We start from the raw sequence: 21114 nt of genomic DNA, 5'->3' as shown, positions 1-21114 counted from the left end.
GTGCTGCTTGCTTATTAGTAGCTCTGCCTAAGCCTTTAAAGAAAGATGCAAAACAGGAAATGTGAGCAGACTCTAACCATTCATACAGACACTCACTTTGGGTTTTATTGGATCATTATGTGAATAAAACTCTGAGGGTGGTTATACTTAAATATTTTAATCATTAGGAAGAACATTTAATAATTTATCCATATTGCAAACTATACTAAAAAGAGCAATAAAACAAATACATATTTCTTTATTTTCGGCTCAGACAAAGATGTCTGCTTACCTGCTAATGGTTCTGCAGATCTACGTTGGAGTGACGGGCTCAGCACCGGCTCACTGCCAGTCCGAAACACAGGCAGCTTTGGACCTGTGCTGGGGAGCATCGGGTCGGGGGACTGCTGGGGCTGCGGTTTTGATCCTAGGAGAAGAAAGTACAAGACATTTTAAAAAGAAAATATGTTTTTCTTCTTGCTTCATTTTATAGCTTTCTGTGTATCAATCCTGAATCTGTTTTTAACAGTAGACCAAGTTATAGTGAGAAAAATCCTGCTTTCAAATTGATGGCTTTTTACTCACACATCTCTGTGTGAAGTTATGCTTATAAAAATATGAATACATTATTTATGTTTTTAGCAAACTGTACATTTCACCACATGATCACAGAATGAGAGAAGCTAATAGATATTTGAATTGCTCACCTAGGGGAAGGAAGCTCTCTGATTGGTGCGCCTTTAGCGGACGTCGCTTCTCCTGGACTTGATTTAGACTCGCTGGCTGACTACCGCAGCGCTCCTTCAACCTGAGAGGAAGTAGCAAGAAAAGGCTTAACATTTAGAAAGTAAATGGATCAAAGGCTCTTTGATCAAATATGGCTCTTTGAACAGTTTGGGTTGCCGACCCCTGATATAGAGCTTACTGTTTCCTGCTCATTTTAGCTCATTTTGGTTCAGAATAAAGGTTTAAAAATCTGAAAAAAAGCTCCTATAATAAAGCAAATAGGATCTCCTTTACCAGAATCCTCCTAAATTGTGCATTATTCATGCAACAGATAAAGGTCTGTCCGTATTAGGCATGGTAACAGCTAGAGCTAAGGGACCTGCATTATCAGAGAAAAGCTACCTTTATTTCTCAGATTTTTCAGGTAAAACATCGTCTGCTGAAAGATGATAGAAAAAAATCTGTAAGTAGATTAATTCTTCCTTTCATCTAATAAGGTCTTCCAGATAATTTAGCAAATATTTACGATTGAGGAACGATCAAACTCATGCTTCATGTTCAGACACCCAAATTAATTAGCCCTATAAGAAAAAAAAAACATTTATAGCAACTTAGGTCAGAAACACCAATCACTGCCATCCTCTGGGCCCTTTAGAGTGAAAGTGCTCTATATGCCACATCTATTTATAGATTATGTGTTGTTGCTTTATTAGATAATCGGTGCATCTTCACAGTAGGTCTGAATTGCCAATATGATGTGATCCTTTACTGGGAACTGAAATGAATTTTTTTGGCTGCATCTGTTTTGATCCAGGGTTATAAAGAGGTGAAAACGTTCTCATTGGCTGAACATGATAGAGGTGTTTCCTGTCTTTAATTGGTGCAAATTGTTTTGTCTGAGAGCAGACAAGACAATAACTACAGAGGAATTGAATTCCACCTGGGATTTTTTATTATAAAACCGGTTCTATAATTATCCATTTAATTCTGCCTTATTGTTTAGCATTATTTAAGATAATATATATATATATATATATATATATATATATATATATATATATATATATATATATATATATATATATATATATATATATATATATTTAATTATTTTTTCTTCCCAGTGGACAGGTTTCCTATACAAAAATATTGATTAGTCACACTTAATGTCTCTAAATTATTAGATTAAATTACTTTTCCCTTCTCTTTTCATTCATCTTCAGTTAAATTATATATAAAACCTTATTCTCTGTACTAGAATAAAGAGGATATGTTTCTAGATTCTTTACTGTCCAAACCACTTGGTATGGAGAAGCAACAAAAATGAAGCATAATTCATATTTATTTCAAGCTTGAGAGGAATTTGGATGACTGAAATTTGTCTTTTATGTTCCTGGTTTACAGACCTGACTTGGCTGCCTCGGATGAAGCCGCTCTCCTGGCTGGGTTGGCCATCGATGGCGCTGTGTGCAGCATCGTGTCCGTTAGGGATGTTGAGGCTAAGACGGTTCTGGTTCCTCCTCTCCTGCACCATCAGCCCCGCCTCTTTGTGGTTGGTCGACAGTCCGTACTTCTCCTCCAAGTAGCGCAGCGGGAACGTTCTGTTGATCGGCTGGAAGATGATGGCTCCGACCACCTTCAGTGGAAGAAGGATTTACACGTTTTCCGTTTTGTTGTTTTCATCAAAAACACAGAACTTGAAAACCTAGATGCAAGAAACATTTGTGCAAGATGGTACTTGTTTAACCCACCTGTGAGACGGGTTTTCTGTTTCCAACGTAGTATCTGATGAGTGCAGGAACACTGTCAAATCCCTCTTTATCTAACCGATACTCAACTCTGGAGTAGGCTTCATTCAGGATCACAACCTGAATGAGAAAAAGAAACAAAACCTTACTTGTTTCTACTTTTCTAATGAATCTAAAGATGTGAGAAACACCAAGGTTGTAAAACAAAGAATTTTTAAATGTTAAATAAATTATTCTTTTTGACTTAAAGATCAAGAGAAACCAGGTGTGACTGCAGACTTTAGTGGAAGAAGCAAATATTTGAGTTTTTATTTTTGTTCTTTCTTTGTTTCTTATTTTATCTCTTTCTTTCTCTATCTTGTTCTTTTGTTCTTTCTCTTACTCTTTCTTTCTTTTCTCTACTCTTTTTCTTTTTTCGTTCTATCTTTCTTCTTTCTATCGTTCTATGTTTCTCCTTCCTTCCTTTCTTCCTTCCTAATATCCATAACTCTCCAGCTGTCAAAGCAAATCTGTTGGGCTTCTTCCTCAGGCCGTGCTACACTACCTGACACGAAACGTAAAAAAACAAAACAACGGAGAAAAAAAACCTTTACTGTTCTGATAACAGGACAGCAGGTTGAGAGGAATGCACCTTGAACCTAAATGCAGGCTCTAGATATGATCGATTAGTACTACACCATACAAATCTCAGAAGCTTCTGGCATCACATTAAACTCTATTCTATAACTGCTCTTATAAAAATGAGAAAACAGCCTTCCAGTGTTAAAAAGGTTTAAAAAGAAGAATAAAAACAAATACCACAAAATAAAACCCAACTGTTTAAACAGATTTACAATGTGGAACGCTGTTCATTGAAGTTTAGAACGAGAAAATATTTGCAAATATATATTTACCTGCTTGTTGATTTTAAAGTGCTGAGCAGAGTTTCTCCACTGGCAGGTCAGAACGTAGCTTCCTGGGCTGGAGAGTGAGTCCCGTACCAAGAAATCTCCGTCACGTTGCACCAAGCTGTCTGCAACCTGGAGGTTATGAGCAGGTACACATGCACACACACAGAGGGTCACACAGTGGCTGTTTACAGTCCAAACATTCAATTAAATGTAATAATGGTGGTCTGTGGGACAGTAACTATTTTTATGAGCTAAGTGCCGGCTGGCCTGCAGGGTTTAAATTAGATGATACTGTACTAAATATACTGTAAAATGTAAGCCTATTAAATTTCATTTTAACTGATGGGTCTAAATCAGAAACATAATAAACCCATTTTAAACCATACAAATGTTTTTTTTATAATGAGTTACTGACAGTTTACAACATTAAATCCACTACAAGGGAGGCAACAACTGCCATCGATGGGCCAGTTTCAGTTTTATGAGGCAATGACCCAAACATCTGAACCCAAAACAAAATCAAACCAAACAGTTCTACAGGCCATTGACACAAAATTACATATACAAATATTTACATACCTTCCCCTCAACCTTTTTAAATGAGAACTCTACAAACTTTTAGCAGATAAAAGCTAAGTCCTGTTAATTTCTCATGGTAATCATGGTCCACTGCATTTATTCAGTCTATGCTAACACTAAGGGCTTTGCTTTAATACTGCGAAGGGATTCATAAGGATTTAAGAAAGCATTTTTTAGGTTATCATCATAATTCTAGGCAGGGCTGTACTGATACAGCTGTTTGATTTCCGATACGATATTGATATTTTAGCTTTGAGAATTGTCCGATACCGACGTCGACCCGATTATTATCACAAATCATACCAGCTTTTATTACTTATTTTCTACTGTTCAGTGTAAGAAAAGGCTTGATCAAGTTATATTACTATAACAAACAGTAAAAAGGTTTGAAAACAACCTTGTTTGAAAGCTAACCAATGTGTTAGAGAAATTAGCAGAGGCAGAGTGTTTCTGTCAGCATGAAAATATCGGAGGTCTTAGATGCCAGCCGATAAAATTTGATATTAGTTTTTTGGCTAAAATCAGGCCAATAACAGACCAATAATAATACAAATTTAATAGCTTCCTGTGTATCAATCAATATCAATAATCAATATCAATAATACTAATATCGTATTGGGACATCCCTAATTCTAGATGTTAACAATGAAGTTATTTTAAAACCATTAGGCTACTGTCCACCTCTAGAAGCAGAAATCATGTTCTCAAATAATGATGCAGATATGTTCCCACTTTTAAGCTCCTGGAAGATTTACACCTTTACTGCCAAATGTTAGAATGTTAGAGAACAAATCAGGAACTGAGATTCAAACATGGAGGGAAACTTTCATTGTACAACAATGCCGTGTTGCTAGTTGCTCTCAGGGCCGCTTAACTTGAATGTGAAAAGTCTAGCGCCCCAAGTGGTTAAAATGTACACAGTATGAAAATAATCACAGTAAACTTTTAACTGTAAATATTTGTTGAATTATCTCAAATTTCAACTCAATGCAGAAAAGTTTTGAATGATGTGAGCCCTAATTATTTGAAAATCAAATATCAATATTTGGATATGAGATCTACCAGTTGAAATTATTTCACTTTAGTCTCTGTATTTCACTTTTGCTTCAGCTAAAGCCATTTACTCTTCTTGTTTCCCACAAAAACACACAAACCTTCGTACAGAACCCAAGGCTTTAATTAGACTAGTGTTTGTTTAGAGTGTAATGTTAGTTTAGTTTAGCCAAAGGAAGGAGCTTATTAAAAGCGATTACATCTCAGCTCTGGATCTCAAAGGGAACACAAAGCCTCCCTCACACATTTATCCAACACAACAAACAGAATTCATCCAGCAGACATAAAGAACGCTTTCTGTGCGCCGACCTGAAGGTACAACCCGAGTGCCTCTACTGAGGTCACAAGTCACCCTACAATCTGTCTGTAATAGCTGCACATTCAGAGCTGTAGTCTAATAATAGCTGGTCCAACTGGTTTCAAACCAGAGCAGAGGGAGGGACTCGTGACTCAGATTTATTCTAGTGTTTTTTTTTTTTTACCTGTCTGGGAATTGCTCCGTGGTACCAAGCGTGACTTCTTGGCTCCTCGCAGTTCATCTTCAGTTCCTCCTCCAGCTCCCTGCGGAGCTTCTCCAAGGAACAGTCCAGGATAAACTGATCCCTGGAGAACTGGGTTGAAAACAGGAAGAGAGCGTTTAGTTACTCTGTCTGTTTCTCATCTTTAAATCGTGAAAAAAATCCTACTATCCTTGTATGTATCTCTATGATGGGGCCTCTGTTGGAAAAGTAATATATTAAAAGTACCATGAGTTACAAAATATTTGTTTGGTTTATTATTTTTTTTTTAGTCTGAAAGAGAAAAGCCTGTGTTTTTCTTTATTTAATTAAATATACCTTTATTGGCCTGTCTGTCATTTGATCAAATTGAAATATCAAATCATCTGTGAATTGAACCCCTGCATTTTTCAATATTAATATCCTTTGAAAAAAAAATATTTCTATTTATTCACATGGTCGTCAATGGTAGTATGTTACAATTCAAAACTCTTAATAATAGTTCCAAATGACTCCATGTTAGGTTGCTATGATCTCAGTTATTCAGTAATTTGCTTCAAATCTAACGGATGGACCATTTTTTAATTCCAGCTTTTTTTATTGTCATTACACTGTCAAAAGTACAGAGCAACGAAATTAACTCTCTGCATTTAACCCATCCCCTTGGTGAGCAGTGGGCTGCCATTATGTGGCGCCCAGGGTACAGTGCGGGGTTAAGGGTCTTGCTCAGGGACCCAGAGTGGCAGTCTGTGGGAGTGGGGCTTGAACTCAGAACCTCCAACATAATGCCCTAACCACTAGGCCACCACCCCCCTATTATACTACAATAACAACTGTTGCTACATTAAGCACTGGAACAAAAAATCTTCACCCAAATGTTTCATGAAGATACATTAATGCATATTTGAAGAACAAAAAATTAGATAAGTTAAAATAGAGAAAGAAATTGAACATAAATTTTAGGGGAAAGGTTGGGATCTGTTCTTTTTCCTGTCCTCTGAGTCTAGTCATAAACATTATTTAACTGATTTATTAAAAAACAAAGAGGATTTATATCTATTTGTTTTACAAATTATTTCACTCCGTTTTAACTGGTCAAAATTTAAGCAAACATTTTGTTTTTTATACACAGAACACATATCAAGAGGGCTTATAACAAAAGACTTAATGCCTCCCTTTGTAGAGTTAGCCTGCTTTGCTTCTTTTCAGTGATATAAAACATTAAAATATGTAATATATTCCTGATGATGTTCCTGTCTTCAGTTGCTGTAACCGTTAGAATATCACTATTTAGAAAGAAATCATTATTATTATGGTAAACTTGGCTTAAAATATGTGCCACTATCAAAGAATAATATACCATATATTTACTTTTGGATAAACATGAAACACCAATGTTAATCAATTGGAAAAGAATAAATGTACAATAAACTCAGGAAAACCATAAACAAGTGAAAAAAAACATTAATTTACGTGATTTATCCAAAACTGGCCATTATGACCACAGTTGTGCCAATATGTAACATTGTGGAAATAATTAACTCCAAATAACCAAGTTCACCATTACATCCAAGTACTTTTCACAGATTTTAGTGTGGCAAATACGAACACTCTCAACATTCAATATGAGACTCAATATGGGGCATATGGATTTCCTGAATGAAAGGAAGGTATGGGTTCTTGTAATGGGAAGCTCTGTGTTTACACCTTCAAGCTTTCTCTACCGGATTCTTTTCCTGAGAAGAGATGCCTCGGAAAAACCCTTTAAATAACACTTCATAATGTTTATGTATTAAATGACTGTGAGACATGATAACAGATTTTACAGAAATTGAAGTGGCTGAGGTTACAAATGGAAGCGCTCAGCATTGAGCTCGCTTTTTCAGAAAGTTTGCCCAGAATAACAGTTTAAAGAACATTTTACGCATTGGCAGGTCCGCATCATTACATCAGCACATCATACACGTTTGTCGATGAGGATAATTCACCAGCTCCCGTCATATCAAGATAATACAAAGAGTTTTTAGATCAAGGACAATCCAAACGCCAGTTCAAGCGCCCGCGGATCAGGTCGCCGAGGTCTCCGCCTCTGGCTGCCGCCCAATCCTCTTTGCACCGGTCCCTCATGGTTCCCCCTGCAGGTGGTGGGCCCACTGGGGGATGGCCTCGCGTCGCTCCTTCGGGCTGGGCCCGGCCGGGTCCCGCGAGGAAGAACCCGACCACCATGCGCTCGCCGACGAACCCCAACCCCAGGCCTGGCTCCAGGGTGGGGTCCCGGCTCCGCCGTACCGGGCGACGTCACGTGCCTCGTTTGAGTCCTCGTCATAAGGGTTTTTGAACCGCTCTTCGTCTGACCTGTCACCCAGAGCCTGTTTGCCTTGGGAGACCCTTCCAGGGGCATTTAGCCCCCGACAACATAGCCTCTGGGATCACCCAGGCACTGAAACCCCTCCACCACGTTAAGGTGGCGGTTCTTCTGATCTTCGGCCGCATGTCTTGGACACTCGGGTGAAGAGAGGGGCGGAGCTGTCCACCGACCACCACCTGGTGGTGAGTTGGATACGCTGGAAGAGGAGGAAGCCTGAAAGACTCGGCAGGCCCAAACGTGTAGTGAGGGTCTGCTGGGAACGTCTGGTGGAGCCCTCGGTCAGAGACGTGTTCAACTCCCACCTCCGGGAGAGTTTCTCTCAGGTTCTGAGGGAGGTTGGAGACATGGAGTCCGAATGGGCTGTGTTCTCTGCCTCTATTGTCGATGCGGCTGCCCGTAGCTGTGGCCGTAAGGTTTGCGGTGCCTGTCGTGGTGGCAATCCCCGAACCCGGTGGTGGACACCGATAGTAAGGGATGCCGTGAAGCTGAAGAAGGAGTCCTATCAAGCCTGGCTGGCTTGTGGGACTTCTGAAGCAGCAAGCAGGTACCGTGAGGCCAAGCGTGTCGCGGCCCGGGCGGTTGCAGAGGCAAAATCTCGGGCCTGGGAGGAGTTTGGAGAGGCCATGGAAAAAGACTATCGGTTGGCCTCAAAGCGATTCTGGCAAACCGTCCGGCGCCTCCGGAGGGGAAAGCAGTGCTTCACTAACACTGTTTTTAGTGGGTGTGGGGAGCTGCTGACCTTGAAGGAGGATATTGTCGGGCGGTGGAAGGAATACTTTGAGGATCTCCTCAACCCGACAGACATGCCTTCCGTGGGGGAAGAAGAGACGAGGTGCTTGGGGCTGGGTTCGTCCATCACCCAGGCTGAAGTCACCGAGGTAGTCAAAAAACTCCACGGTGGCAAGGCTTCGGGGGTGGACGAGATCCGACCTGAATATCTCAGAGCTCTGGATGTTGTCGGGCTGTCATGGTTGACACGTCTCTTCAACATCGCGTGGAGGTCGGGGACAGTTCCCCTGGATTGGCAGACTGGGGTGGTGGTTCCCCTCCACAAGAAGGGGGACCGGAGGGTGTGTTCCAACTATCGGGGAATCACACTTCTCAGCCTCCCCGGAAAGGCCTATGCCAGGGTGCTGGAGAGGAGAGTCCGGCTGATTGTCGAACCTCGGCTGCAGGAGGAGCAGTGTGGTTTTCGTCCTGGCCGTGGAACGGTGGACCAGCTCTACACCCTCTGCAGTGTGCTTGAGGGTTCATGGGAGTTTGCCCAACCAGTCCACATGTGTTTTGTGGACTTGGAGAAGGCATTCGACCGTGTCCCTCGTGCTGCCCTGTGGGGGGTGCTCCAGGAGTATGGAGTCAGGGGCCCTTTATTAGGGGCCATCCGTTCTCTGTACAAGCGGAGCAGGAGTCTGGTTCGCATTGCCGGCATTAAGTCGGACCTGTTCCCGGTGCATGTTGGACTCCGACAGGGCTGCCCTCTGTCACCGGTCCTGTTCATAACTTTTATGGACAGGATTTCTAGGTGCAGCCAAGGACCGGAGGGGGTCTGGTTTGGGGAACAGCGGATCTCGTCCCTGCTTTTTGCGGATGACGTAGTTCTGCTGGCTCCCTCCTGCCAAGACCTACAGCGTGCGCTGGGGCGGTTCGCAGCCGAGTGTGAAGCGGCCGGGATGAGAATCAGCTCCTCCAAATCCGAGGCCATGGTTCTCGACCGGAAAAAGGTGGCTTGTCCCCTTCGGGTTGGAGGGGAGTCCTTGCCTCAAGTGGAGGAGTTCAAGTATCTTGGGGTCCTGTTCACGAGTGAGGGAAGAATGGAGCGGGAGATCGATAGACGGATCGGTGCGGCTGCTGCAATAATGCGGACGCTGCACCGGTCTGTCCTGGTGAAGAGAGAGCTGAGCGAAAAGGCAAAGCTCTCAATTTACCGGTCGGTCTACGTTCCTACCCTCACCTATGGTCATGAAATTTGGATCATGACCGAAAGAACGAGATCCCGGATACAAGCGGCTGAAATGAGCTTTCTCCGCAGGGTGGCTGGGCTCTCCCTTAGAGATAGGGTGAGGAGCTCGGTCATTCGGGAGAGGCTCAGTGTAGAGCCGGTTCTCCTCCACATCGAGAGGAGTCAGTTGAGGTGGCTCGGACATCTTCTTCGGATGCCCCCTGGACGCCTCCCTCGGGAGGTGTTCCAGGCATGTCCCACCGGGAGGAGGCCCAGGGGACGACCCAGGACACGCTGGAGAGACTATGTCTCTCGGCTGGCCTGGGAGCGCCTAGGGCTTCCCCCAACAGAGCTGGAGGAGGTGTCTGCGGAGAGGGAAGTCTGGGAGTCTCTGCTTAGCCTGCTGCCCCCGCGACCCGGTTCCGGATAAAGCGGGAGACGACGAGACGAGACGAGACAATCCAAACGCACAGTGACAGAGCTCTCTTTTAAGAATAATCCACTCTTTCTGTATGCTCCCATTTTATTTCTAAATATTGTCCTAAGTAGATAAACTGCTTGGGAAAACATTAGCTTTAACACATAACAGGCATGATATATTAGGGTTTAAAAAGCACGCACATGAATCATGAATAAATAATCCTAATATTCTAAACAACAAAAAGCTATGGACAGAAAAACATGTCTGTTGTTCTAGAGCCACACGTAATACGTTTTGTTTGAAGATCAAAGGCAGATGTCAAGTAAAAGTAACTCATCACAGGGGTGAAGCATGGTGATGGACGTGTTATAATGTGGTGTTGTCCTGCTATGGTAAGACCTCAGCAGTAGATTCAGTAATTACTTAAACATATTGGCTGTACTGGAAGAAAAATTGAGTCTTCAGGCAATATAAAAAAAAAAAAATTGCAAGCATTTCAAATGAATCATCCTATGAACCAAACCACTATAGTGGTAACAAATGGGGAATTTGGAAATAAAGCACCAAGCAGCTGTTTCTAACATCTAGAATAATTTGGTCAATAACTGAACTAGATTACTTGGTCAATATTTGTAAAATTTTCACAAAACACATATAATATAATTAAAAACATATAATAAAATATAATAATATAATTAAAAACATCATAAAATGGATGAAAGTATGAATGCAAAAGAAACTAAAGAATGATATTAGTACAAATATAGTGATACTAAAGTCATCTTATTATAAAAGTGTAATAATAAAAAGCTGATCTGATGTTTATTTTCTCTTAAGAATTATCAATTTCAAAAGGGGATATTCCTTCATATTCTTTTCACCTCAGCTCCTCCTTCTCTTGTAAAGATACCAGAGTTCGTATGCCTTGCAAATCATTGTAAAGGTACCAGTCACTTTTTTTCTAGACACTTATTTTACAAGCATTTATGGCTGTAGATGAAATTAGATGATTTTGGTCAACAAATAATCCTTGTTTGGGTTAAAACACTGAGACAAAATCAACAACCAAATTAACCAAGCAAGCCAAAGGTGATCTAAAAAAAAGGCATATAACCAGAACAGAAACTAACCACTCATTAACAAAGTGAAACTATGATTTACACTGTGTCAAAAGTGAAGGACAGTATTTCTAACTCTTCACCAACAGCAAACACAGACTTACATAACAGCTGCTGGGTCTCTGCATTGTGCTCTCTTTCTCTCTTCCTTCAAACTTCATCTCACACAGGTAGACGTAAACCATGGATGGCGTAAGGAAAATCCCACTGGCCGTCGTCTAACGCCATCTCTCAGAAAAACCTTTCCTCACAGACTTCCTCTGCCTGCCTCCACAGAGCTTCTGCCACTTTCTCTCCATCGCTCACCTTGCGCAACTTCACAGAATGTCCCAACCCTGACCCCCGCCCACCTGCATGGACCTGCCTCCATTCACACCTTTAACTGACGTACATAAACAAAAATGCATGTGAGTGATGCAAACACTTCCTTAAACTCCTTGAGTTGTGTCCCAGAGCATAGAAAGGTGAAACTTACAGTAATTATTTTCTCAGTTTGTGTAAAAAAAAAAAAAAAAATCTGTGTTATTTCTATGGTGCATCAAAATATCTAACTTTATTTTATCCTAATCCTAAACCAAGGAGTTCCTCAGTCAAAATTTCATTGCCTTTATCATTACCTGGAAATGTAGATTGTTTTGATTAAAAAAAAACTTACAACATTACAACATTTATGACTAAACATTTCCAAATGAACTCGACTGGCCGATTAGATTTACAATAGTAAATATAGAACAAACATCCATGTCTACTATAGAGTTAAAAATGAAACCACAAATAAGGTTGGTCAGAGCTGATAACATTGAGGAGATCTGCACGTGTATGAAATGACTCTTCTCTTATCCCTAGGTCCAGTCTCTGGATATTAAAATCAACCATTCAAGAAAAAATAAAATAAAGAGTGAAATGCCTGAATCTCACTCTTAATAAGCTCATCCTAATGTCATAAAAGGGTATTATGCACGGGTAGAAATTGTCTGTCTTGACTCATTTTAAATTAACTGTTTTACTTTGCTTTGTTTAAAGCATTTCTGAAAGATTTTGCTTATTAAATACTCCTAACTAAAAGAGGCAGAATAAGATGTACCGTATATGTTATAGTTCTCCTATTTTGAGTTTTCAGTATCTATATCATTCTATTTTGTTGGTCTTTGGTTTATTTTTCATTTTGTTATATTTAAGCAGTCTTGAGTTACTCTCTTTTGCCCCCGTTGTGCCTGTCTCCTTTCCCCTAGCTCCCTTCTAGTCACTTCTATCCACACATGCTCCATATCAGCTCTTTAGCCCAGTCTTTGTTCTGTCTACCATATATACTCTCCCTGGGTAGTTCTTCACTGCTGGTTCCTTGTTGTTTCTTGGCTCCTCGTGTGTTTTCCTCTGGTTTTTAATTTCTAGTTTTTTGATTGTTGGATTTTGCTTCCGTTGCCTTTTTGAGTTCGTTAAACCCTGCAAGAACTCATCTCTGCCTCCCTCGTCTCTGCATTTGGGTCCTCAACGAACCTCCAATCCAACCTTGACAGTAGCATTTAAATATTATGAACTTTGAAAATCAAGATAGATATTATGATGGAGGAGAGGCATGACAGAGTCAGTGCTAAAATGCAAAAGTCAAATACTAACTTAAGAAATCAGCTAGTGAATGAAAGGTTTTTGTCTAGGCAGATACCACAGTGTGTCCACATGGACATCAACACTCTGTGATGAAGATTTAATAGCAACAAAGGCGAAGAAAATATATTTAGTTGCCAAATATGTTTTATACCATAGTTCCTAAAATAGAAAATCTGAATGAGTTAAAATTGACATTGAGAAATAAAGGATAAAAAAGATCTGCTGAAAAAACCAGAGGGGTAAAAATCTCTACAGCTGCTCTTTCAGTTTCCAGTCTTGCAATATGTTGTTAGATTTAAATACCGGTAACAGCTTTGTCTAATGTGAGGTAACTTAGGGTTTTTTATAGAAAATCATGTCCTGTTATTAGTTTGTGTTCTAAATTGTGAATTAGACCACAAATAAATACAACCCCCGTGCTTTTTGTGTGCCCTCGTGTGGTCAAAAAGATTATTAGATAAATTCTTTAAAAGGAAACGAGATGCCTGGCTGTTCACTTTTAGTTTGTCATTTAGCCTCCTAAGGTGAATGAACCACCTGCACATTCCAGGATGAGATTACATAATAGGTCAACAGTGGTCTGGATATGGATTTCTACACATTACATGTTTGAATACAACCAATACAGTATTTGGAAGGTTGGTTTGATACTACAATATGGTAAATAAAAAGGAGGGTGATATAGGATATAATCTGATGACCAGTAGTATATTAATTCTCCAGCCACATTAAAATAAAAGACTATCTAATAAGACATTACATCTTTTTTGTCATATTCTCTCCTCTCTACACTAGATGTTTATTTTCTTCCCTGTCTGTCTTAACCTCAGAAAAGTCATTAGAAGAAAATGCTCTGCCCTCAGCTTTTATACTTGGTATATATGTTCAGTATAGACCCATGCAGAATCACACTCATAATGAACAAGCAGTGATCTTTATTAATATTCCAGTTTAAAACTGGAGCCACAAACCATTATATATATGACCTTACCCATGTGAGGAGTGGGAAAGTCCTGGGGGTGGATGATCTGAGCGTAAACATCCTGCAGCCAAACCTCTCTTTTTGGAATCAGGTTTCCTGATCAGTTTTTTTTTTTTATATAAAAAGAAGAATGGTGACAAAGGGTTTGGACAGATGACTGCCTTGTCATCAGTTAATACAACAAAAAAATCCCTCTCTGGAAAAAAACAAAACAATTTCTACTTAATGTTTAATTTCATCCATTGGAAATGACTTTTTTACACCTGGTATGTGATATAGGGACACAAGATAAAGAGCCAAATCATCTAATTTTATTTTATTTTTTTGTTTGTTTTTAAAGTCAATAAAATGTCTCATTTTACCTCCTGCCAAAAATGCCTTAAATGATGGTAGTGTGAGACTCTGACAATATTCTTGCTGCTGGAAAGAGTTTGGATTTCAATGTTTTTCCTGAGGCCATTAGTTCAAGAGAGCCTGAGATTGAACTTTAACCTTACTATTCTATTTCACACCAGAGGCAGGAAGGAGGAGGGCGGATGAATTGGAGGTCATGGAACCTGTATTTGGTTAAACTTTTTTTTTTTTTTTATCAGATTATAAAACTGTATGTGACACACATGTTCAGTTATTTGTTGTTGTTTGTTTAAGTGGAGGTGGAATATTTTTGTTTTTTTAATTTACAAACAATGAACTTAAAGTGAAACTGGAGTGTCCAGTTTTTTCTCTGCACATTTAGCTAATTTATTGACTAAACTTCCATCTGCTATTCCTACAGTTATTATGAAGACCATGATAAAAATAGCTTTATCTGCAGTTGCACTCATTGTATAATGAAGACTGGGATGACTAAGGGGAGAGATGCACGGCAACCATGAGTCAAGGTTATTCTGTATAAAGTAATGAACAGAGGTGTGAATGGAGGCAGATAATTGATGGGTCATATACCAGAGGAACATGGAGGATAACAGGATGTAGGAAGGTGTGAAGAAGGAGAAATGGTTGTAACTAATTTAAGAATGGCATGGAAAACATTAAGTTGATAACCTACATGGAAAGTGTTTTATAGACTGACCTGCAATACATCATCGTACAAATGTGGGTACATTTATAGGGTACATTACATTTCCCCTGTCTACTTTTAAGGCTAGGCTTCAAAATGTCCTTTTTGCTAAAGCTTACAGTTAAACACAGAGTGATGTTTGCTCACTCGCTGGGTGAACAGAGAAGTAGGAAGAGGTACAGTGAACGGCCAATCCAGATTCTCCTTGGGTCCACCTTTCTTCTTTTGACGCACCCAACAAGGTTAGCCTATCCAGAAGTATTTTCTATAGTTATGCTGCTTTAGGCTTAGACTGCTGGAGGACGCGGGGAACACTTCAATCATTCTGCAGTAACTCTTACATAATTCTATAATTTCTCTGCTTTTTCCATATTAGTAGCTTGATCTAGTGTGTTTTTGTTTCACATTTCAGATCCACAATGTCAGCAGGGACTAATTATCTTTTAAAGTGAACAGGCTGAAGGAAAATGAAGGAGTTTTTTTTGTTTTACTTTCTGGACCTGGATTATCCACCTGTACAGATGTCATAATCCAATACCAGATGTAGGGTCATGGTCTGATAAGTTGTTCTGTTACTGTCAGCCTCAATGCTTGAAAGCTGCTCTGTTCTGCATGGCCAATGATTACAGCTTGCAAAGTGTAAAACATTGCTTTTTGTGGCCTAGTCTGCATTTTCTGACAAATCAAATGGTGCTGACATGGACAAAAATGCAACCATTTGATCTTATTCTGTCATTTGATAATTTTTCATACTTTTTTTTATTTTACAGTTTTTTACTACAACATCACTTATTAATAAAGAGCAAAACAAATTGGCTCAGAACAACTTAAGGATTAAAAAGTTCAATCTCCTCCTGTAACAGAGTATCACTGGTACCCATTACCTGGATATTTATAAACTATTATAATCAAGTTCAGATTCAGGTATTGGCCAGACTGAAACATGTCATATACTGTATTATTTTGTTTAAAATGTCAAACGTTTAATTTAGTGAGGTCACCTTAGTTGATGGGAGAGTAAACATCATGATAGGATCCAAAGAGCAATATGAGGCCTTCAGATGGAAGACCGTGGTGGCTTTTAAGTCAGGTAAAGGATCAAAGATGTCTTAAAATAACATGGACATATCAGGGAAATAGTCTACAGGAGGAGAAGATTCAAAATTACTGCCAACAGTTTACTGAGTTTTGACGTCTAAGCAGAGTCAGCCCTGAAGCAAATCAAAAGATTCTAAAAGAAGCCTCCAAAAAAAAAGCAGATTATTGGTGTCACTGATAGGAAACTAAAGTCACCACTTAAACCAAGCTGCAAGTGCAAGAAACACACTAAAACATCTCATAAGATTGCAGAGTTGGGTAAACTTTTCATACTCTATATCAGAGAATCTAAGATGCTACAAGAAGCCTCTCTCTGATGATGTTATTAGGGGGTACAGAATCCAAACCTCCTCCTGAGCTACAAAATATAGTTTTATTGATATCAGTTGTTTGACAAGTTAAATAACAGTAATTTCTACTTTTTATGAGCAATTAAATGACTTTAAAAATCAAATATTCAAAAACAAATAATGTTATATTTACATGGGGTATTATTATATTATATTTTTATATAACTATATAATAAATTATGATGACCAATAAGTTCAATCTTTTAAAAATTCACATATATGCATATATTCTTATTTGGTATCTATAAGTAAAATTAATTAAGTTTTCCTCTGTAGTTATGAAAGAAGGGAAACAGATGAAAAATGTTGCACACAGTTTTCAGTCAGGTTATTTGTTTATATGCTGCAAACTTTCCCCCGCGACCTGCAAAAACTCTCAAAGCCTGGACATAATCTCCACGTCCAAACAAAGAGACCAAAAGCATTTAAGCTGTGTTTTTGGATTTATATGAGTTCTTACAGGTTTCTGATTTGTAACATTGGACTGGCTGTGACCAATGAGAAAGAAACATGCTGTAAGCTGCTTGTCTGTTAAGCTTTAAGGGAATGAATCCTTTTTATATGATCAGCCCTTATCTTTCCACATACCAGTAATAATCCTCAACTTGTCCCTTTCTCTTTGTTCAATACTATGATGAGCAACATTATGTTAATAACAATGCTGCTAAAACAGCAAGAAACAGTATCTATTCAATGCATTACTTCAGAGTAAACCAGCAGGACTAAGACAAACCAGCAGGTTCACCTGCTGCTCCAGCAGATATAATGTCAGAGACAAATGGATAATAATTCACTGCAGATTTGTTAAAGTAACATTATTGGATTTTTTCTAAGTCCTAGATCTGTGCTAACATTTTTATTAGAAGATTTTAAAATGATTTATTACTTAGGTTAGGAGCATAATTAAATTTAGACTAAAGGTTTAACAAAGCATCAGGACAATGAGCTGCAATGCAATTAGAACTGGTGTACATGAAATTTATTAATTCAATTTAGTCTATTCATATAGTGCTAATTCATAACATGTCATTTCAAGGCACTTTACAGAGACAGTTCAATCGGATCAAATAATCCGACTGGTTCAAAATTTCTATCAAGGAAAAACAGTCATTGATTTAAAGGGCTGAGCCCTCCTATTAGTGCTTTTATAATGCAAACATTATATGCAAACCTCTTTTCAACTTTATTCATGTTTTTCTTATAATTTGATAATTAAGACATAAGCAAGAACAATGTTTGAATAACTATTTCAGTTATATAAAGCTTATAAAATCAAAGCTCTCAGGTTTTAGAGCTCATCATAGCACTGAAACCGCTCTGGTAAAGTCACCAATGATATTCTCATGACCTTGGATAATGGATTTGTATCTGTACTTCTCCCGTTTGATCTCAGTGCTGAATTTGAAACAGTTGACCTTAATAATAATTCAGAAAGGCTTGTAGGAATTGAGGGAACAGCATTAAATTGGTTTCATGTTACCTGCCAGACAGATTTCAGTTTTTTTTATGTAAACGATACATTTTCCTCAAGCTCCAGGGTTACCTGTGGAGTACCGCAGGGATCTGTGCTAGGAGCAGTTTCCTTAAAATACAGATGCAATCTGTATATTAATTTGCAAAATTTTTTTGAATAACTTCCACTATTACAAACCCACAAACCCAATTAGAAAGAGTAAAAGTGTTTTGCTAAAACACAAAAACTTGGATAACAGAAGTTATTGTCTTTAGACTAAATAGTTTAGTCAGTTGCTTCATCTGGATTGCATCAAATTGGAGGTAATGCCAAAAAAAAGGGATAAAAACGTTTTTGATGATTCAGTACAACAGTCTCATTGCCTTTGCACCACTTGAATATATGGACAGTCATTTTGTTTTAACTTTTGACTATTTTAAAGGTTCCTTTCTCTTATATTAAACCAAATGACCAAAACCTTAACCACCAGTGTGCTCTATTGGTCCTTGGGGGGGTGGCGTCCTTTAACTTTTAGATGTTTTACTTTCCCACCACATCTAAATCCTGTAATTAAGTCATTAGCAGAACTCTGAAGACATTGACTACATGCTGAGGATATAATTCAGCCATTTGATTCAGGCATATTGGAGCAAAGGAATTTTACAATGTTTCACACATCTAAGGCATGCACGACTTTGCTCCCCTGAAGATACTAATTAGACCCTCCGGATCAAAGCAGAGGACAGATGATGACAGCAAATGATTCTGGATCTTTGAATTTCTGCATCTCGGCTTAGCCATCAGAGAGCCTCTGACTCTCCCTGTTTACACATACATCTTCCTGTGATTAGACCAGGAAGTATTTTACTCTTCACTTTGGGTCGCGCCCCCGAGTATCTCTGAGATACCAGTACATTATCAACTTTTGTTGTTGTTGTTTGGAGGAGCAGAATATTTATTTTCCTTTGTAACTAACAACCTTCTGCAAAAGACTAGGATATGATTTAAAATGGCCCGGTTTTAATCTTAAAAAGGTGCATAATTTGATTAATGACAACTAATGCCACTTAACTTAATGACATTCATACATTTCCCTGACGTCATGCAGTGCCACAAGTTAGTAATGTCTCATCCACATGAGGACTATCACCCTGGTCCCGGCTCCACTGGCTCATCCTGGCCGTCATACACACTGCCTTGTCTGTCTGCCAACAGCAGTTATGGATGAAGTCAACATATATCTCACACTCCCAGGCTCAGACGGTCACACAGATGGTCATTTATAAGGTCGTCTGGTCCCAGTAATAAAAGCTCAGTGTTCAACATGCAGTGAGACAGGAAAGAGAAGGAGCATTCAGTGTGATTAGATTTTGCTCCAGCTGAAAGTTGGGACATGCCCCTGTTGTCTGCAGGGCAGTAAGGGGCTGTCTTTTTTTGTAATAGCTTTTAGTGGACTGGTCTGTTTCCTGTGGTCTGCTATAAACAGCAACCAGTGATCAAAAGAGCTTTAAGAAGCTGGCAGAAAGGAACATTGACTGTTAGTTAAAATGCTAAAAAGAAAAAAAAATGTCATTTTTCAGCATGCATAAAAAATGGAACATCTGTTGAAGATTTGCACTTTAACCAAAATCAATTAAATGATTTAAATGAATAAGATGAGCAGCCCCTTGTTTTCTCACCTTCCCAGTGATGACAGAGTTCTTGTGGTAGAAACAACACAGAGTTGCTGTCAGAGCCTTTAGGTTGCATCGCTCCGTCATTCCAGCCAACTTTTCCAAAATGCAAAGGCCAGCTGCAGAAGTTTAGTCCAGCTGCACTTTGATCACACCAACTGCTGATGAAAAGTTCAACTTGGATGAACAAATGCCTGTTTGCTTCTTCCAAGAAAAACCTCCATCATAGAAGCATTCTCTGAGCAGAATCTCTCTCTCTCCTCCACAGTCCCCTGCAGAGTGAACGCTCCACAGCTCTCCTAGCTTTACGCATCCTTTCCAACAGTTTTCCCTCTAAACCCCACCCCCAGGATTCATGTTTGGAAGAGAGAAACATCCATGTGGTAAGGTTGTAGCCAGTGGTGTGGACTGCCTGGGAGTGGCCCAAAGGCAAATCTCCCTGTCATCTTCTCTAAAACAAACTCATGGTTGGGTAAAACACTCTGTACTTCACATTATTAATTTTCCTAAAACCAGACTAACATGATCAAATATTCCTTGTTAATGTTATGATTTATTTTTTTTAAAATGTGTTAAAGTGTATCTTCGGATGATTACCTATCAATAAAAACCTTTTTAATTTAGAATGTTTTTGTGTGTTAAACGGAAACTGCAATGTTTGCTGCAGAGAAATAGATGTGTTTTTCCCCCTGGAAATAAATCTTTTGAGATTGTTATTCTATTTTATAAGTATGTCCATAAATTATGGTTTCTCCAAAACACACAAACAGAAAAACAAAAATGCTTCAAATAGAAAAAACAGTAGATAGGTTAAGAAAAATATGCAAAGAAAAATATGTCTCAGTAAAGAGATCAAGCCAAGAAGAAAGTTGAAGGGAAGAAAAAAAAGTACATTTTTTTATTTTTGTGACTGTAGTATAGTATACAGTAATATTAATAATTGTTGATCGACTCCTATTGGTCTGATGCTTTTTGGGTTTTTTTGGTGCAGGTTTACAGCTTTCACAGTTTATAAAAATTGATAATTTAACCATTTATTAGAAATCAAATTAGCTCAAAATTTGAACTAGAAGACAAGACCTTGAAGAAAACCCAAAAATCTGCACTGGTCTAAAAAAGTCTGGTTGATCTGGTTCACAAATAGGGTTCATGGTCTTAATTATACTCGAAAAAGCCTAGTTTTTATTATATATTATTTTTAAATGATAATCATGCAGAAAATCTCAGTGAGATGCTGTTTTAATTGAAAATAAGGCCTACATTGTTAAAATAAACCAAGAAAATGTTTCATATATCTAAGTGGCATAAAACACAAAAATTCTCTTCCTATTTGTGATTTTAATTCTAATTTTGTTTTCCATTTTACATTCCTTACAATACAAAACACCATTTAAAAAGAGACCAATTTTTTTTTTCTGTACTCATTTAGAAAATGACTGCAGCTTTTGTGTCATGAAAATAAGCCAGAAAGAGGGTGCTGGGTCTTCAAAGGGAGATCAAACATCCATCCCTTCCTCTGTGCCCTGCAGAATGATGCTGATGAATAGCTGCCCATCTGTGAGACTTAATCAC

At 38.8% G+C, this 21114-nt stretch overlaps 1 protein-coding gene across 3 annotated transcripts in view; it reads right to left on the bottom strand.

Moving 5' to 3' along the window:
- Positions 1-21114, bottom strand: part of bcar3 (BCAR3 adaptor protein, NSP family member) — an 83912-nt gene that overhangs the window by 6307 nt on the left and 56491 nt on the right. For 2 of the 3 annotated variants that reach the window (XM_038295020.1, XM_038295021.1), the window contains 6 exons: positions 5458-5586; positions 3347-3472; positions 2457-2573; positions 2112-2341; positions 687-787; positions 272-406 (listed from right to left, as the gene is read on the bottom strand). In XM_038295020.1, the coding sequence (XP_038150948.1) occupies positions 272-406; positions 687-787; positions 2112-2341; positions 2457-2573; positions 3347-3472; positions 5458-5586 (838 nt within the window). Of the gene's footprint in view, positions 1-271; positions 407-686; positions 788-2111; positions 2342-2456; positions 2574-3346; positions 3473-5457; positions 5587-19548; positions 19835-21114 lie in introns of those variants that run through there. The other variant, XM_038295022.1, reaches the window with a different exon arrangement.

This window comes from Cyprinodon tularosa, unplaced genomic scaffold, assembly GCF_016077235.1.
Source record: "Cyprinodon tularosa strain WSP-4 unplaced genomic scaffold, ASM1607723v1 ctg35, whole genome shotgun sequence".
Taxonomy (NCBI): domain Eukaryota; kingdom Metazoa; phylum Chordata; class Actinopteri; order Cyprinodontiformes; family Cyprinodontidae; genus Cyprinodon; species Cyprinodon tularosa.
The sequence above is the reverse complement of the archived record's forward strand: the minus strand, read 5'-3'. Positions and strand labels throughout refer to the sequence as shown.